The sequence below is a fragment of the Myxocyprinus asiaticus genome, chromosome 7, assembly GCF_019703515.2.
Source record: "Myxocyprinus asiaticus isolate MX2 ecotype Aquarium Trade chromosome 7, UBuf_Myxa_2, whole genome shotgun sequence".
NCBI classification, from domain to species: Eukaryota; Metazoa; Chordata; class Actinopteri; order Cypriniformes; family Catostomidae; genus Myxocyprinus; species Myxocyprinus asiaticus.
This window is the reverse complement of record NC_059350.1, coordinates 21,114,697-21,128,635: the sequence shown is the minus strand read 5'-3', so window position 1 is coordinate 21,128,635 and position 13,939 is coordinate 21,114,697. Positions and strand designations below refer to the sequence as shown.

Genomic DNA, 13,939 nt, shown 5'->3' with positions numbered 1-13,939 from the left:
CTATAGTTTGGAGAAATGTATAAAATCTGTAATCTGAGAAAAGCTGTAATAGTGAGGCAAACTCATGTTTAAAGATTACAGTTTAGGCGCAGGTATATACAGCAAAATCATCATGTATATCAAAAGAGCAATATACAGTCAGGAGGCCCAGAATACCGTGCTACGGCCCTGCTCTGGAGGGTAAACCCTTTAAAGGGACTAGGGCATAGGGATGAGATGAGCCCTTCAGAATGGAACGCAGTCAAAGTGAAATTGTTGCCATATGGCTACACCCAAGGAGCTCTAAGGCTACACCGGACCATACAGTTAGTAACACACCTGATTCAACTAAAGAGCTTATTAGGAAAGGCTCCGACTAGATATAACAAACGAGATAGACCTTAAATGTGCATGTTGGTTGTGCTCCAGAACTGGATTGAACACTACTAGTTTATCCTAAACTAACTAAAATTATATTAAATGCATTGTAACAATTAGACAGCTCTACATCACTAGATGTCGCTGTTTACTTGTTCTGTTTATTGCACACGTCCGAGTCGTAAACGTCACTGAAGCCTTTCGAAACACTGATTGCTATGCTTCCCACGATTGGCTGGTCCAACTTCCCCATTTCCAGTTCCATTTGGATCCCGAATCTTGCCAAAATAAGTATGAGACGCTGGATTTTCCAACACTAGCAGTCATAAACTCAGCCATGCACTGCAAGGTGAGTCTCTGTTTCAAAACTTTATTTATTAATTTATTTTTTATGTTTGTGAATAAAAGTTATATAGGGAGACGCTGAAGTGTTAACAATAATTTAATTTATTTTTTCCACAAAGAGTAAAAATCTATCCTCTAGTAGACATCCAGCTATTGGCATCTCCAGCAACGTTTAAATTACACACGAACTGTGCATGTATTCGTTCTAAAAGTTGTTTTGTTGTTCTTATTCGCTTGTTCATTCTTCCCTTAATTTATTGTTGTGGCACTTTCAGTGATTATTTTTCCATTATAGTGAAGGAAGTCAGGGGTCTTGAGTCATATGTGTTGTTCCAATATTGCTTGTTATTATATAGGATATATAGTGCCTAATAGATCATTAGTTAATGAAGGCCTACACTGAAATAGTTAATGACATAAACATTGATTTATATAGGCTATTTTAATTATTCATATTTGAATCTACATTAACTACTGATGTATTTAGTTATGTTTGTAATGTTTATTAAAGGCTTGGTTACTATGATTTCAATTCAGTGTCAGTTGCTTACCATTTAAGGTCAAATAAATAAGTTAAAATAATTGTTAAAAATAGAGTCAATAGAGTTTTTTTTTTTTTTTACAGGTTTGTGACAATGAAAGCAACTAAATGGTCTAACCATGGTCTTTCATTTGAGGTTAGCAGGGGCGTATGGCTGCCTGGAAGTATTTGCCATGGCCCAGAAATTGCCCCCTAGCACCACACTTGCTGTGGACTTCCTGGCAGAGTTTAGCCACAAGTGATTTTAATGATAGAGTTTGCATAAAGGGCAAAGAGCAGTTATTTCCTCAAAAAGCCCTTGTGTTAATGCTAGTCTAGACAACAAAGTGGGAATTTGGTGTTACGCATATTATTGTAAAAGCACCAAAAATTTAACAAACCTTGGCAGGATGCAGGTGGTTAGAGCTAACAGATTTCTTCATGCCATAAATAAACTGGAAAATAAGGATGAAATATCCAAAGAATCAAAAAATGCTGAATTTGTCTGTCAATGAGAATGCCATATACAGTGCACTGAATCGTCAAAGTTCCTTCCCAGAAGACATTTTAAATAGACTCATTGGGGCGGTACTGCCTTGGTTAGCCATTGTAATGCAATTGTGGAAAATGTAGAGCCTGCTTAAATACGCATGAGATATTCTGACAGTAATCTGTAAATCTGTATTGTAAAATACTCCTCGTCTCACTTGAATGTTTGTTTGGCTTATTACTTTGCTGACTTAAAGGTTAAATCATCTTTTTGCAGGTCAAGATGTTTGGATCTATGTCAGCTCTATCTCTGCAGGTCTGTGTGACACTGATGTTGCTCTGTCAAGTGCAAGGTGCCTGCCCAGTTTACTGTCTGATTTTTAAAATATCAGAGGTCTAGAATTTAATGCACTGTGTGATGGGATGTTTTGAATATTTAAGATTTTTTAAGGCATCTTTACAAAGTCGAGTTAAAGCTGCTCAGAGCAGGATCCGAGACTGCACCAAATCCTGTGTAAAGTCAAAATGCTGCATTGCTGCATTTTTTTGAGTGAATTACCTCTATGTATTGGTATTGCAAAACCACCAGTTTTTTTATTTTATTTTATTTGGTTTAACCATGACGGCTATCTTTGTGTCATGGCACATGATAAATTTTGGTTATACAGCTGTTTACGGAAACCTAAATATCTCGGCTCAGGATGGTCCTAGCTCCTTGAAACAAAAACTGATCAAAAACTGATCTCTAGAGCACTGTTTCCAAACCTTTTTTCTGCCACGGCACACTTTATACTACTAAAAAATTCTACGGCACACCACTATCCCACATAGGCTAATCTTTGTCAATATTTTTCCTTTTCAAGAACTTGTCCATGTTTTCTGTCCGTCTTAGTAGCGTGTTTTTTTTGCATAGCCGTAAACAATTCACATAGGTAGGCTACGCTGTGTGTGGTCACAGGTGGCAAGAGCGCTAAATGGGTAATGAAAAAACAACAAATTTGCTTCTTTTTTAATTTGTAGATTTGTTCTTGCAATGCCACAACATATTACAGGGATGCAAACTCATGAGGGGCGAAAAAGGTAAGACAATCACTGGTCCACGAACATTTTTTCTGGGGATATTTATTTTAAAGAAAAAGCTAAAAGCACTGATTCCAGCTATTTTAGTGATTCAAGTTTTTTCAAGTTTACAGTTATGCAGAACTAGCTGCAAAATAAAGAGTATTTTGGTAAGGCTTGCTTCTGTTTCACAAATTTGTTCAATTTTATTAACTGATTAGTTCAGTGGCCCCTTCTGGAAATGTCACAAGGTGGCGACAAATGAGCGTCTTATGTGCTATGAGTGAGTCAGTGAATCATTTTGAGTCGTTCATGACCGAAATCTACCAAGAGACTTTATAGTGTTTAAGCATTAAAAGAACAAAGCAGATCTATAGTCTTCCTTCAGTCTGAGCATTATTTTTCATCCAAAAAGACAACAATAATAGTCTAATAATAATGAGTTTCAATAACGTCCTTACCTTCTCCTTTATTAAAATTTGCATGGCTACAAATCTACTGATTTCAGTATAAGAATTATAAACACAAAGCAGATCTACAGTATCATTTTCCTACAGTAGCCTATTTAAACTGCTGAGCATGGCTATTATCAGAAAAGACCACAATAATAGACAAATAATAATAATTTTGAGTTTCAATAATGTTCTTTCGTCATTGTAAAGTGCATTTCACATGAGTTGAATCGAGGCGTGAGGTGTGCACAATAAACATTGAAAACATGCATTTGGAAGAGAGAGAAAAAGCTTGCAGTTGCTTTGATAGCAGAAAGTAATAAAAGGACTCGTTTATGTTTAGGTCTAAGTGTTTTCTTGGTGAATTTAAATTAGTTCAATAACTGGGGTCTCTGATATTCGTAAACGATAAGGTAATATTTAATTAAAAGAAATTATTAGACATTCAATGTCTCTTCACAAATTTGGACAGTTTTTAAATATTTCTTGTTGCTTAGTACTCTCAAAGACATTATTGGTGAAGCAAAAACGTGTGTGTGAAAAACACTTCGGTGTAAAGTGGCGTCACTTCATAGACTTCAGTGTATTCTGCAGCACTGATGCGAGTCATGTGAAAGACCCTTAACGCGTATAAATATCAGTCACTTTTGCACATTAATCATTGGTCTTCACAATCACAAAAGTGACCGATTATGGTTTCAAAACGGTGAATTTCTCAGAAAGGTGAGGAGTTTGGATCCCTGAAATTATTATTATTTTTTTCATATATTTATTTTGTGGAATTTGATAATTTTCCACAGCTCACCTGACAATATTTCATGACACACTAGCGTGCCGCGGCACAGTGGTTGGGAAACACTGCTCTAGGGCACATTACAAGATACATGTACATATATAAACATTTAGCACATTCTTGTTCCTTAGACTTAGAACTTAAGTCCTAATTTAATGCTCAAGATTGCTCAAAGTTCCACATTTAGGGTGATTTTATAATGAGTCTCCTAGGTAAGGCAATGCAGAACATTTCAGGTTTGAGACTTCTCTTATTTTTTTTATGGGGGCGAGAAATGTTCAAAAATTGCACTCTCTGGTGGGGGACCAGATAGGAACTTGAAATTTTCACAGAAATAAGTCCTCTATAGTAGCATTCTGCTGTAAAAAAAAATGTAAGAGTTTGGTTATAGAGCTAGGGCTAGTAGAAATCTGGGGAAAAGCCTACTTTATTCGTGATTTTTAAGAAATGAACAGATGTAATATATGCCTAACAAATAATAAAAAATGTAATTATGTTTAATAAACAGTAATTATGTTTATGATTGACATACAATAGCTTATGTTTGTCAATGAGGTCTAAAATGTTACTATTTTTGATATTGGCAACAGTGAAGCATGATCTATCACAGGGTTCAAAAAGTTCATAAACAAAAGCGTTTAGTTTTAAATAACCTTAATGACTGTATGTTGTTTAAAAATCAGCACCCAGAGTTAAAGATAGGGAGATCAAAATGTTGTTTTGGGGCCAAAACAAACTGAGGCCAAAATGGTGTGTGCTGCTGGAGCTTCTGGAACTCACACTGTCTGTGTCTGCACACAACAACATGATTGAGTCAGTAAAGCTAAAATTGGACTACAAGGACCTGCTGGAACTTCTAGTCTGTGACATAAACAGTTATGACTGCATGCTCAACAAGTGTAACCAGTGTCCTGGTGTAGAGGTCTTGCTGCAGATGCTTGAAGAGTCAGACAAAGATTACACACTTCCTGATAATTTCAACTTTAAGCAGTGGGTTATGACTGACAGAGTAGAAATGATCACTGTCGTTCTCCCTAGGGATTAATTCTCTGTTTCTCTGGCTGAGAAACTCAGTGCGTTAAAGACATCAGTGTGGAAAACTGTGACGCTTTGTAAAATTCTTCCACCCACCTGGACCAAGAACATCATTCAAAATGTCTACTGAGGACAAAGGGTGGGTTCCCATGAACGATGTTCTCAGAAAACTGACACCTGCCGAATTGACTACTGTCACCGGACGCTCCCACAACATTTCAGAGAGACTGGGTGAGGAAATCTCACAGCTTCTTATAAAACATGTACATGTTATAATACATGCTTATATTACATCTGTTCATTTCTCAAAATGCATGAATGAAGTAGGCCTTTCCCCAGATTTCTACTAGCCCTAGCTCTGTAACCAGCGGAATCTCAAACTCAAAAGCATAATGCTACTATAGAGGACTTATTTCTGTGAAAATTTCAGGTTCCTGTCTGGTCCCCCACCAGAGATATTCAACCTGAAAGTGAAGGGAATTTTTTAAACATGGCACTTTCTCACCCCATAAAAAAATAAATAAGAGAAGTCTCAAACCTGAAATGTTCTGCATGCACACTATACTTATCTAGGTAACATCTAAAAAAAATTAAGACTGAGACTCGAACCCTTCACATTATAAACTGACCTTAAAAGTGGAACTTTGATCAATCTTGAGCATTAAATTAGGATTTAAGTTCTAAGTGTAAGGAACAAGAATGTGAATATGTACATGTACCTTGTAATGTGCTCTAGAGATCAGTTTTTGTTTCAAGGAGCTAGGACCATCCTGAGCCGAGATATTGAGGTTTCCGTAAACAGCCGTATAACCAAAATTTGATGGCCGTCATGGTTAAACCAAGTAAAATAAAAATAAAAAAACTGGTGGTTTTGCAATAGCAATATATAGAGGTAATCACTAAAAAAAAAAAAAAAAAAAGAAATTGGGAAATTTAAAAATGGACAAGCAACCTGTATTAGACCATTGAGATTGACTGACCCGGAATATTTCGGATTCATTACAAGTTAAGCTCAATCGATAGGATTTTTGGAATAAATTGATTACCACAAAAATACATTTTGACTTGCCCCTCCTTTTCTTTAAAAAAAGCAAAAATCTGGGTTACGGTGAGGCACTTACAATGGAAGTGAAAGGGGCCAATCTGTAAAACTTAAAATACTCACTGTTTCAAAAGTAAAGCAACAAGATGTCAACAATGTGTGTGTTAACATGATTTTGGTGTGATAAAATCACTTACTAACCTTTTCTGTGTAAAGATATATCTGATTTTATAACTTTGTCATGACATTGTAATTTTTATAATCTTTTTAGGGTTTTGTGGTTTGTTGACATTACAATTTAAACAACTTTACAGCTCAAATAATATAAGATTTTAAACAGAAAAACATTTGTAAGGGAATTTTATAAACTTATAAGCTTTACATTTCTGCCTTTAAACCTTCCAAAAATTGGCCCCATTCACTTCCATTTTAAGTGTCTCACTGTAACCTCGATTTTAGCCTTTTTTTTTTTTTTTTTTTAAGAAAAATGCTGTCGATTGAGCTTCACTTGTATTGAACCCGGAATATTCCTTTTATACCAATATAAAATATGCCAGCTCTGACCCCCTTCACTCCCTATTAAACGTGTAAATTAAATGCAGCATTAGTGCAGCCTTAAACTTTTAAATTGTCTAATTTTATTTTAATATTTCTGTATTCATAAATTCACATTTAAAGCATTAATTTCATAAGATTATTTCTGCAGTTGAAATTTCTGTGTAGATGCACCTTTCCGTGGTATATATGCCATATTAGACGCAACTTCTGTGCCATCTTTGCAGTGTAAAGATGAGCATATAGAGAGTTAATTTCCTGTCATTTCTTGTATATGTACTAATTTCTTGTTACTGTCTAATATTTTATTGAACATCATTACTTAAATATTTAGAAAATGAGAACAGTCTACAGTTATTAGAACAGTCAATTAGTTCTTTGGTTCAATTTTGATTCATTGCATTTCCTTATGCAGTTCATTTCCCGATTAATGAGGTTTGTTTATATACTGTATGTCCTAGGTAAGGTAAATGCACCATCACATCTGCAGGCGAGGGTTGGGCTTCCCTTCACACTGGCCTGTAATATAACCATGGAGACAGGGGAGGTTCTAAAACAGGTGCTGTGGTTTGACATGACAAATAAAACGATACTGTACTATCAGCCTGATAAACATGACCACATTACTAAAGTGGATGGTGTTGAGCTCACATCACATGCTGCAGGTCAACATGCTCACACCAGCATCATCACCATCAACAGAGCTGAGCCAGCCAACGAGGGCTGCTACCAGTGTTTTTTTGATGTGTATCCTTCTGGGCAGCAGAAAGGAAGGACGTGTCTCTCACTAAAGGGTGAGGCTGGACAATAACTTTTAAACTTTCTAAAAATGTCCACTCATTTATTGAACTGAGATGGTCCTCCATATGAATTTGAAAAGGAAATAGTGGTCATAGGTTATGTTGCTCACCAAAGAGATTACGGAAACTTTATAGTGGTAATACTACTGGGTAAGCCTGTGCTACTTAAATAGTCTCATGATGAATGGCTGTTATTGGTGGTTATCACATTATGCTTACAAGGCTGTTGAAAAACCGTGACGAGTTATAAATAATCCTTTATGTATTGACCAAATAGGAAGTGGTTTTGATTTACCTTCCTGCCAGAGCTCTCTTACTTGGAAAAACTGACAGCAAACTATTATAGAAACCACAAGAGCCTTTATCAGATGAAAACTCATTGGGTTTGTGATAGAAAACGAAGGCGTGAGTGAGTCTGGGGTCAAACTGAAAGGAATAGACCTATGATATAATTTCCTACATAGTCCACATATTTACCTGAACTTAAAGGGATAGTACGCTCAATCATGAAAAGACAGAGTTTAGTTATGTATCCTCATGTTGTTCCAAACAATGTTCCAAACAGACGTTCTTTATTCTGTGGACAGAAAAGATGTTAGACAGAATTTTCGCCACAGTCAACATTCACTTTCATTGCATCTTTTTCCATACAGTGAAAGTTAATGGGGACTGAGGCTAACATTGAATGAAAGAAAGTTATAGGGATTTGAAACAGCATTAGGATGAGTATATTATTACAGAATTTCCCTTTGTGTGTGTAAACTAATACCTCTAATGTCTACATGATTAAAGAGGATGTAAACTAGTACATATTTTTGTATTCCTTCCAGCAATGGTGGAGCTGATGGGCAATACAACTGTTGTGAGTGGAAAGCCTGTTTCCCTTTCATGCAAGTACATTCTCAATAAGCGAGTCATGCAGGTTTTATGGAAAAAAACAGCTGAACAAGGGGACACCACCACTGTTGCTTCTTATGCCAAAAATGGCAGACCCATCATCGAAAAACCTTTCCAGGGTCGGGTAACTCTAAATCCATCCCTTGGCCAAACCCAGCTCTCCATAGACCCAGCTCAGACAGAGGATGAAGGCTGTTACACCTGCGAGTTCCACATATATCCAGAAGGCACTAAGAGTGCAACGGCTTGTCTCTCTGTATATGGTAAGTCCAAACGGCAGTGATGACAGAGCTTACAGACACACATTTGCTTCATTTTAAAATGATTGATATTTACTGTACTTGAATAGTCCCTAAAGTGTTTGGCTTGAATTATTTATTTCTGTATAAATGTGAAGATCTCTATCTGTCTGTCTGTCGTTTTGCAATAGCATCGAATTATAATCATACAGAATTATAATAAAATAGAAATTTACCATTACTTCTATTTTTTCATGTACTTCACCAAATCACATGTGATTTAGAACATTTTACATGTGCTTCCAATGTGTGAACACGTGTTCAAATGGTAAATTCATGTGCTTTTTCCATAAGGGTTGTTTGGGTATTTTACAGCAATACACCAAACTTACACCCCTGGGGGTTGCCTTTCAGGTCATGCAAAGTTTGTTAAATGTATGTGTGTGAGTAGGTGTATTTTAAAGGAGAAAGTGAGAGTTAGTAAAAGAGAATGTGTATGCTATTGTGGGGACCAAATGTCCTTACAAGGACAGTAAAACCTACAATCTCTTACATTGTGGGAATCGACAAATGGTCCCAGTGAGAAATATGGTTTGGTAAACATTCTAAATAATGTCTAAATGAAAATCTAAAAATGCTAAAAAGGTTTGTATGTGTGTTAGCTTTAGGGCTAGGTGTATGATTAGGAATATAAAATATTATTAGTATGTCTGTCAATCTATTACATCATTTTTTTAACAGTTTTTCTCGATTGCAAAGACACATTTCATGAAACAATTCACCATTTTCTCGAAACTATAAACACAATTTCAAAACTAAACACCAATTTGTACAAACATCAAACTTTCACTTCAAAATCAAATATTTCACCCAAAAACATATCTCCTGTCAAAACTAAACACTGACTTCAAATGACACAAAAACACAAACCATTGCACTGCTCAGAACAAACCAGTGTGATCAATTCTAAACTCTGCTACAAAAACCTCTGTTAGCTAGACAGAATATTGCAGGTCAATCTCTATATGTTTTGCTGTTATAGCTCATAATAACACAGCCAGGCTAAAAAATAAAAAGTCACATTTTCTAATATTTCGTTGGATCACCTTTAGCCATTCGTTGTGGCATTGGACAACTTTATGCAACGTCACAACATTTATTTACGTCCAGAGTTGCATACATTTTTGGGTGAGATCTTGTATTGTTGACAGGAGAGTGGAACCACTCTGTAAAGTCTTCTCCAGCACATCCCAAAGACTTTCAATGGGTTAAGGCAGCGATGGGTACTCGAGTTAGAGACTCGGACTCCAGTCACACTCAAGTCCATTTTAACAGACTTCAGACTTGACCTAAAATGACTTCAGACTTGAGTCGACACAAAGGACTTGTGAATATTTCAAAAATGACTTCAGTCTTTTAACCTTAACTAGAATCTGCTTCACATTTGCCCATGTGTCATGATCGATCGGACCCTTATCATAGAATTCGATGATGTATTTCCGTGTAAACCCTGAAATGTGATAAGAGTCCCATGAAACATGATGGCACCCGCTGTGCCATTTGTGCTCACGCTCACATTTAGTTGTGCCCTCAGAAGCAGAAACTTCAAGAAGAACACATTCTCAAAGGTTAGCCACTTTAGTTAACACAAAAAGCTAGCTAATATTGTACTGTCGCAAACATTGGTCATTGTAGCTACATGGCTCATTATGATCACCAACCAGAGTTTGTTTCAGTTAAAACCTAGCGCTTCATTTTATCAATGTTTTCATAGTATATATGCTGCCTATCTCCCCCCTCTCTCTGTGTACGCCTGTGTGTGTGTGTGTGTGTGTGTGTGTGTGTGTGTGTGTGTGTGTGAGAGAGAGAGAGAGAGATTTGTCCCGTATTTTAGTGTCTTTCAATCAGCACGCTTACATTTGTTTTGTGGACTTAAAACAGCTGGCAAGTTTTTGTCAAAATTATACCTAACTATATTGCATTACATTGCGTTACATACTGTATGTCATATTGCATTGCTTGGGTGCGTGTCCTGAGCCTTGCTGAACTGACCGTTAGAAAAACTGTGGCACCTCTGTTACAAAAAACTGTACATTTAAAGTTAATTAAGAAATAAAATAAAATGAAATTAATGAAATAAATTTACAAATTCAGATAGAATCCTATGTCTCAAAGATCATACGTTTATAATTTTGTAGTAAAAAAAATGGATATATGTATGTATATGTATATATAAATAGTGTGTGTGTAATGTGTATATATTTATATGTGTGTGTGTGTGTGTGTGTAGATATGTATGTGTGTGTGTTTATATATATATATATACAGTTGTGCTCAAAAGTTTGCATACCCTTGGAGAATTGGTAATATATGTACCATTTTTAAAGAAAACATGAGTGAGCAGGCAAAACACATTTCTTTTATTTCTTATGGGATTCTTATTCAACTGTAGCTTAGAATGGTACAATCATAAAACATGGCAACAAAGAAATTCTGCATACCCTTAGTTCTTAATACTGTGTATTGCCGCCTTTAGCATCAATGACAGCATGCAGTCTTTTGTAATAGTTGTCTATGAGGCCCCAGATTCTTACTGGTGGTATAGCTGCCCATTCGTTTTGGCAAAATGCCTCAAGGTCATGCAAAGTCTTTGGTCATCTTGCATGAACCACACGTTTGAGATCTCCCCAGAGTGGCTTGATAATATTAAGGTCAGGAGACTGTGATGGCCACTCCAGAACCTTCACCTTTTTCTGCTGTAACCACTGGAGGGTCAACTTGGCCTTGTGCTTAGGGTCATTGTCATGCTGGAAAGTCCAAGAGCGTCCCATGCGCAGCTTTCGTGCAGAAGAATGCAAATTGTCTGCCAGTATTTTATGATAACTTGCTGCATTCATCTTGCCATCAATTTTCACAAGATTCCCCATGCCTTTAGAGCTCACACACCCCCAAAACATCAGTGAGCCACCACCATGTGAGCCACCCCACAGTGGGGGTGGTATTCTTTTCACTATAGGCCTTTTTGACCCCTATCCAAACATAGCGCTTATGGTTGTGACAATAAAGCTCTATTTTGGTCTTGTCACTCCAAATTATAATGTGTCAGAAGCTGTGAGGTGTGTCAAGGTGTTGTCAGGCATATTGTAACCAGACTTTTTTGTGGCATTGGCGCAGTAAAGGCTTCTTTCTGGCAACTCGACCATGCAGCTAATTTCTGTTCAAGTATCGTCATATTGTGCTCCTTGAAACAACCACACTGTCTTTTTCCAGAGCAGCCTGTATTTCTACTGAGGTTACCTGTGGGTTTTTCTTTGTATCCTGAACAATTCCTCTGGCAGTTGTGGCTAAAATCTTTCTTGGTCTACCTGACCTTGGCTTGGTATCAAGAGATCCCTGAATTTTCCACTTCTTAATAAGTGATTGAACAGTACTGACTGGCATTTTCAAGGCTTTGGATATCTTTTTATATCCTTTTCCATCTTTATAAAGTTCCATTACCTTGTTACGCAGGTCTTTTGACAGTTCTTTTCTGCTCCCCATGGCTCAGTAACTAGCCTGCTCATTGCATCCACGTGAGAGCTAACAAACTCTATTTATACACAGACACTAATTGCAATTTACAAAGCCACAAGTGTGGGAAATTAACCTTTAATTGCCACTTAAACCTGTGTGTGTGTCACCTTATGATCACTATCCTTAAATAAAAGACAGTTTTTTTGCATGATCAGTCATATTTTCAAAATCAATGGCAAAATTTCACAATTTCTGCCAGGGTATGCAAACTTTTGAGCACAACTAATATATATATATATATATATATATACACACACACACACACACACACACACACACACACATATATATATATATATATATATATATATATATATATATATATATATATATATATATATACACTACCGGTCAAAAGTTTTGAAAGACTTAATCATTCTTTATTATCATATTTGTTTTTTTTTTTTACATTTAGAATAATAGTAAAGTCATCAAAACTATGGAATAGCATAAATGGAACTATGGGAATTATGTTGTGACTAAACAAAATCCAAAATAAATCAAAACTGTTATATTTTAGCATCTTCAAAGTAGTCATTCTTTACATAGAATTTGCAGACATGTACTCTTGACATTTTCTCAACCAATTTCTTGAGGTATCACCCTGGGATGCTTTTTAAACAGTATTGAAGGAGTTCCCATCTATATTTGGCACTTATTGGCTGCTTTTCTTTATTATTTGGTCCAAGTCATCAATTTCAAAAATGTTTTTGTTTTATAATTAAATAAATTAATATGGTGGCACAGTTATATTTTTCTCTACAAAACTAATTTCAAACATTTAAGCATACACCTTCAGATTTTTAAGATCATTTAAAACATATATATATATATATATTAGAGCCCGACCGATATGGGATTTTTGAAACCGATACCAATTTTAGAGAGGGAAATTTCACCGATTACCGATATGGTGGCAATATATTTAATTTTTGAGCTGGAATGAAAACAGACCTTTTCTGTGTTGATTTTTCACTGATTTTGCACCGATATGTCTATGCAAAGGTACTCAGAATTCTGCTTTCTTAAATATTTTTATCAAAGAATATTTGACATTATTATTATACATTGTCAACAAATTCTAGAAATGAACACTGAGAAAATAAAGAATAAATAAAAATACAATAAATAGCTTAATAAACATCAGTACTGTATGTTCAGTGTCAGTCAATTGCTGACCATTTAAATAAAGAATAAATAAAAATAAAATGAAATAGCTAAATAAACATCAGTATTACTGTTTAGTATCAGTCAAATGCTGACCATTAAAATAAAGAATAAATAAAAATAAAATAAATAGCTAAATAAACATCAGTACTGTTTAGTATCAGTCAAATGCTGACCATTTAAATAAAGAATAAATAAAAATAAAATAAATAGCTAAATAAACATCAGTACTGTTTAGTATCAGTCAAATGCTGACCATTAAAATAAAGAGTACATTCAAATAAAATAAATAGCTAAATAAACATCAGTACTGTTTGGTATCAGTCAAATACTGACTATTTAAATAAAGAGTAAAGAATAAATAAAAATAAAATAAATAGCTAAATATATATATATATATATATATATATATATATATATATATATATATATATATATATATATATATAATACACGCACACACATATATATACACACACATGTGTGACTTCAGATGAAAGATTCGTGAACATCTCTGGGTTAAGATCATGACTTTGTGGTGGCCAATTCATCTGTGAAAATGATGCCTCATGCTCCCTGAACCACTCTTTCACAATTTGAGCATGATGAATCTTGG

The 13,939-nt window shown here is 35.4% G+C and overlaps 1 protein-coding gene across 8 annotated transcripts in view; it reads left to right on the top strand.

The window, feature by feature from the left end:
* The first annotated feature begins 596 nt into the window (after nucleotides 1–596).
* The window catches only part of LOC127443920 (OX-2 membrane glycoprotein-like), a 74,232-nt gene continuing 60,889 nt past the window's right edge, over nucleotides 597–13,939 (top strand). For 2 of the 8 annotated variants that reach the window (XM_051702989.1, XM_051702990.1), the window contains exons 1-3: nucleotides 5,140–5,281; nucleotides 7,109–7,441; nucleotides 8,278–8,607. In XM_051702989.1, coding sequence (XP_051558949.1) covers nucleotides 5,170–5,281; nucleotides 7,109–7,441; nucleotides 8,278–8,607 — 775 coding nt within the window. In that variant the 5' untranslated portion in view covers nucleotides 5,140–5,169. Of the gene's footprint in view, nucleotides 707–1,988; nucleotides 2,065–5,138; nucleotides 5,282–7,108; nucleotides 7,442–8,277; nucleotides 8,608–13,939 lie in introns of those variants that run through there. The other 6 variants (XM_051702985.1, XM_051702984.1, XM_051702988.1 and 3 more) reach the window with 5 other exon arrangements.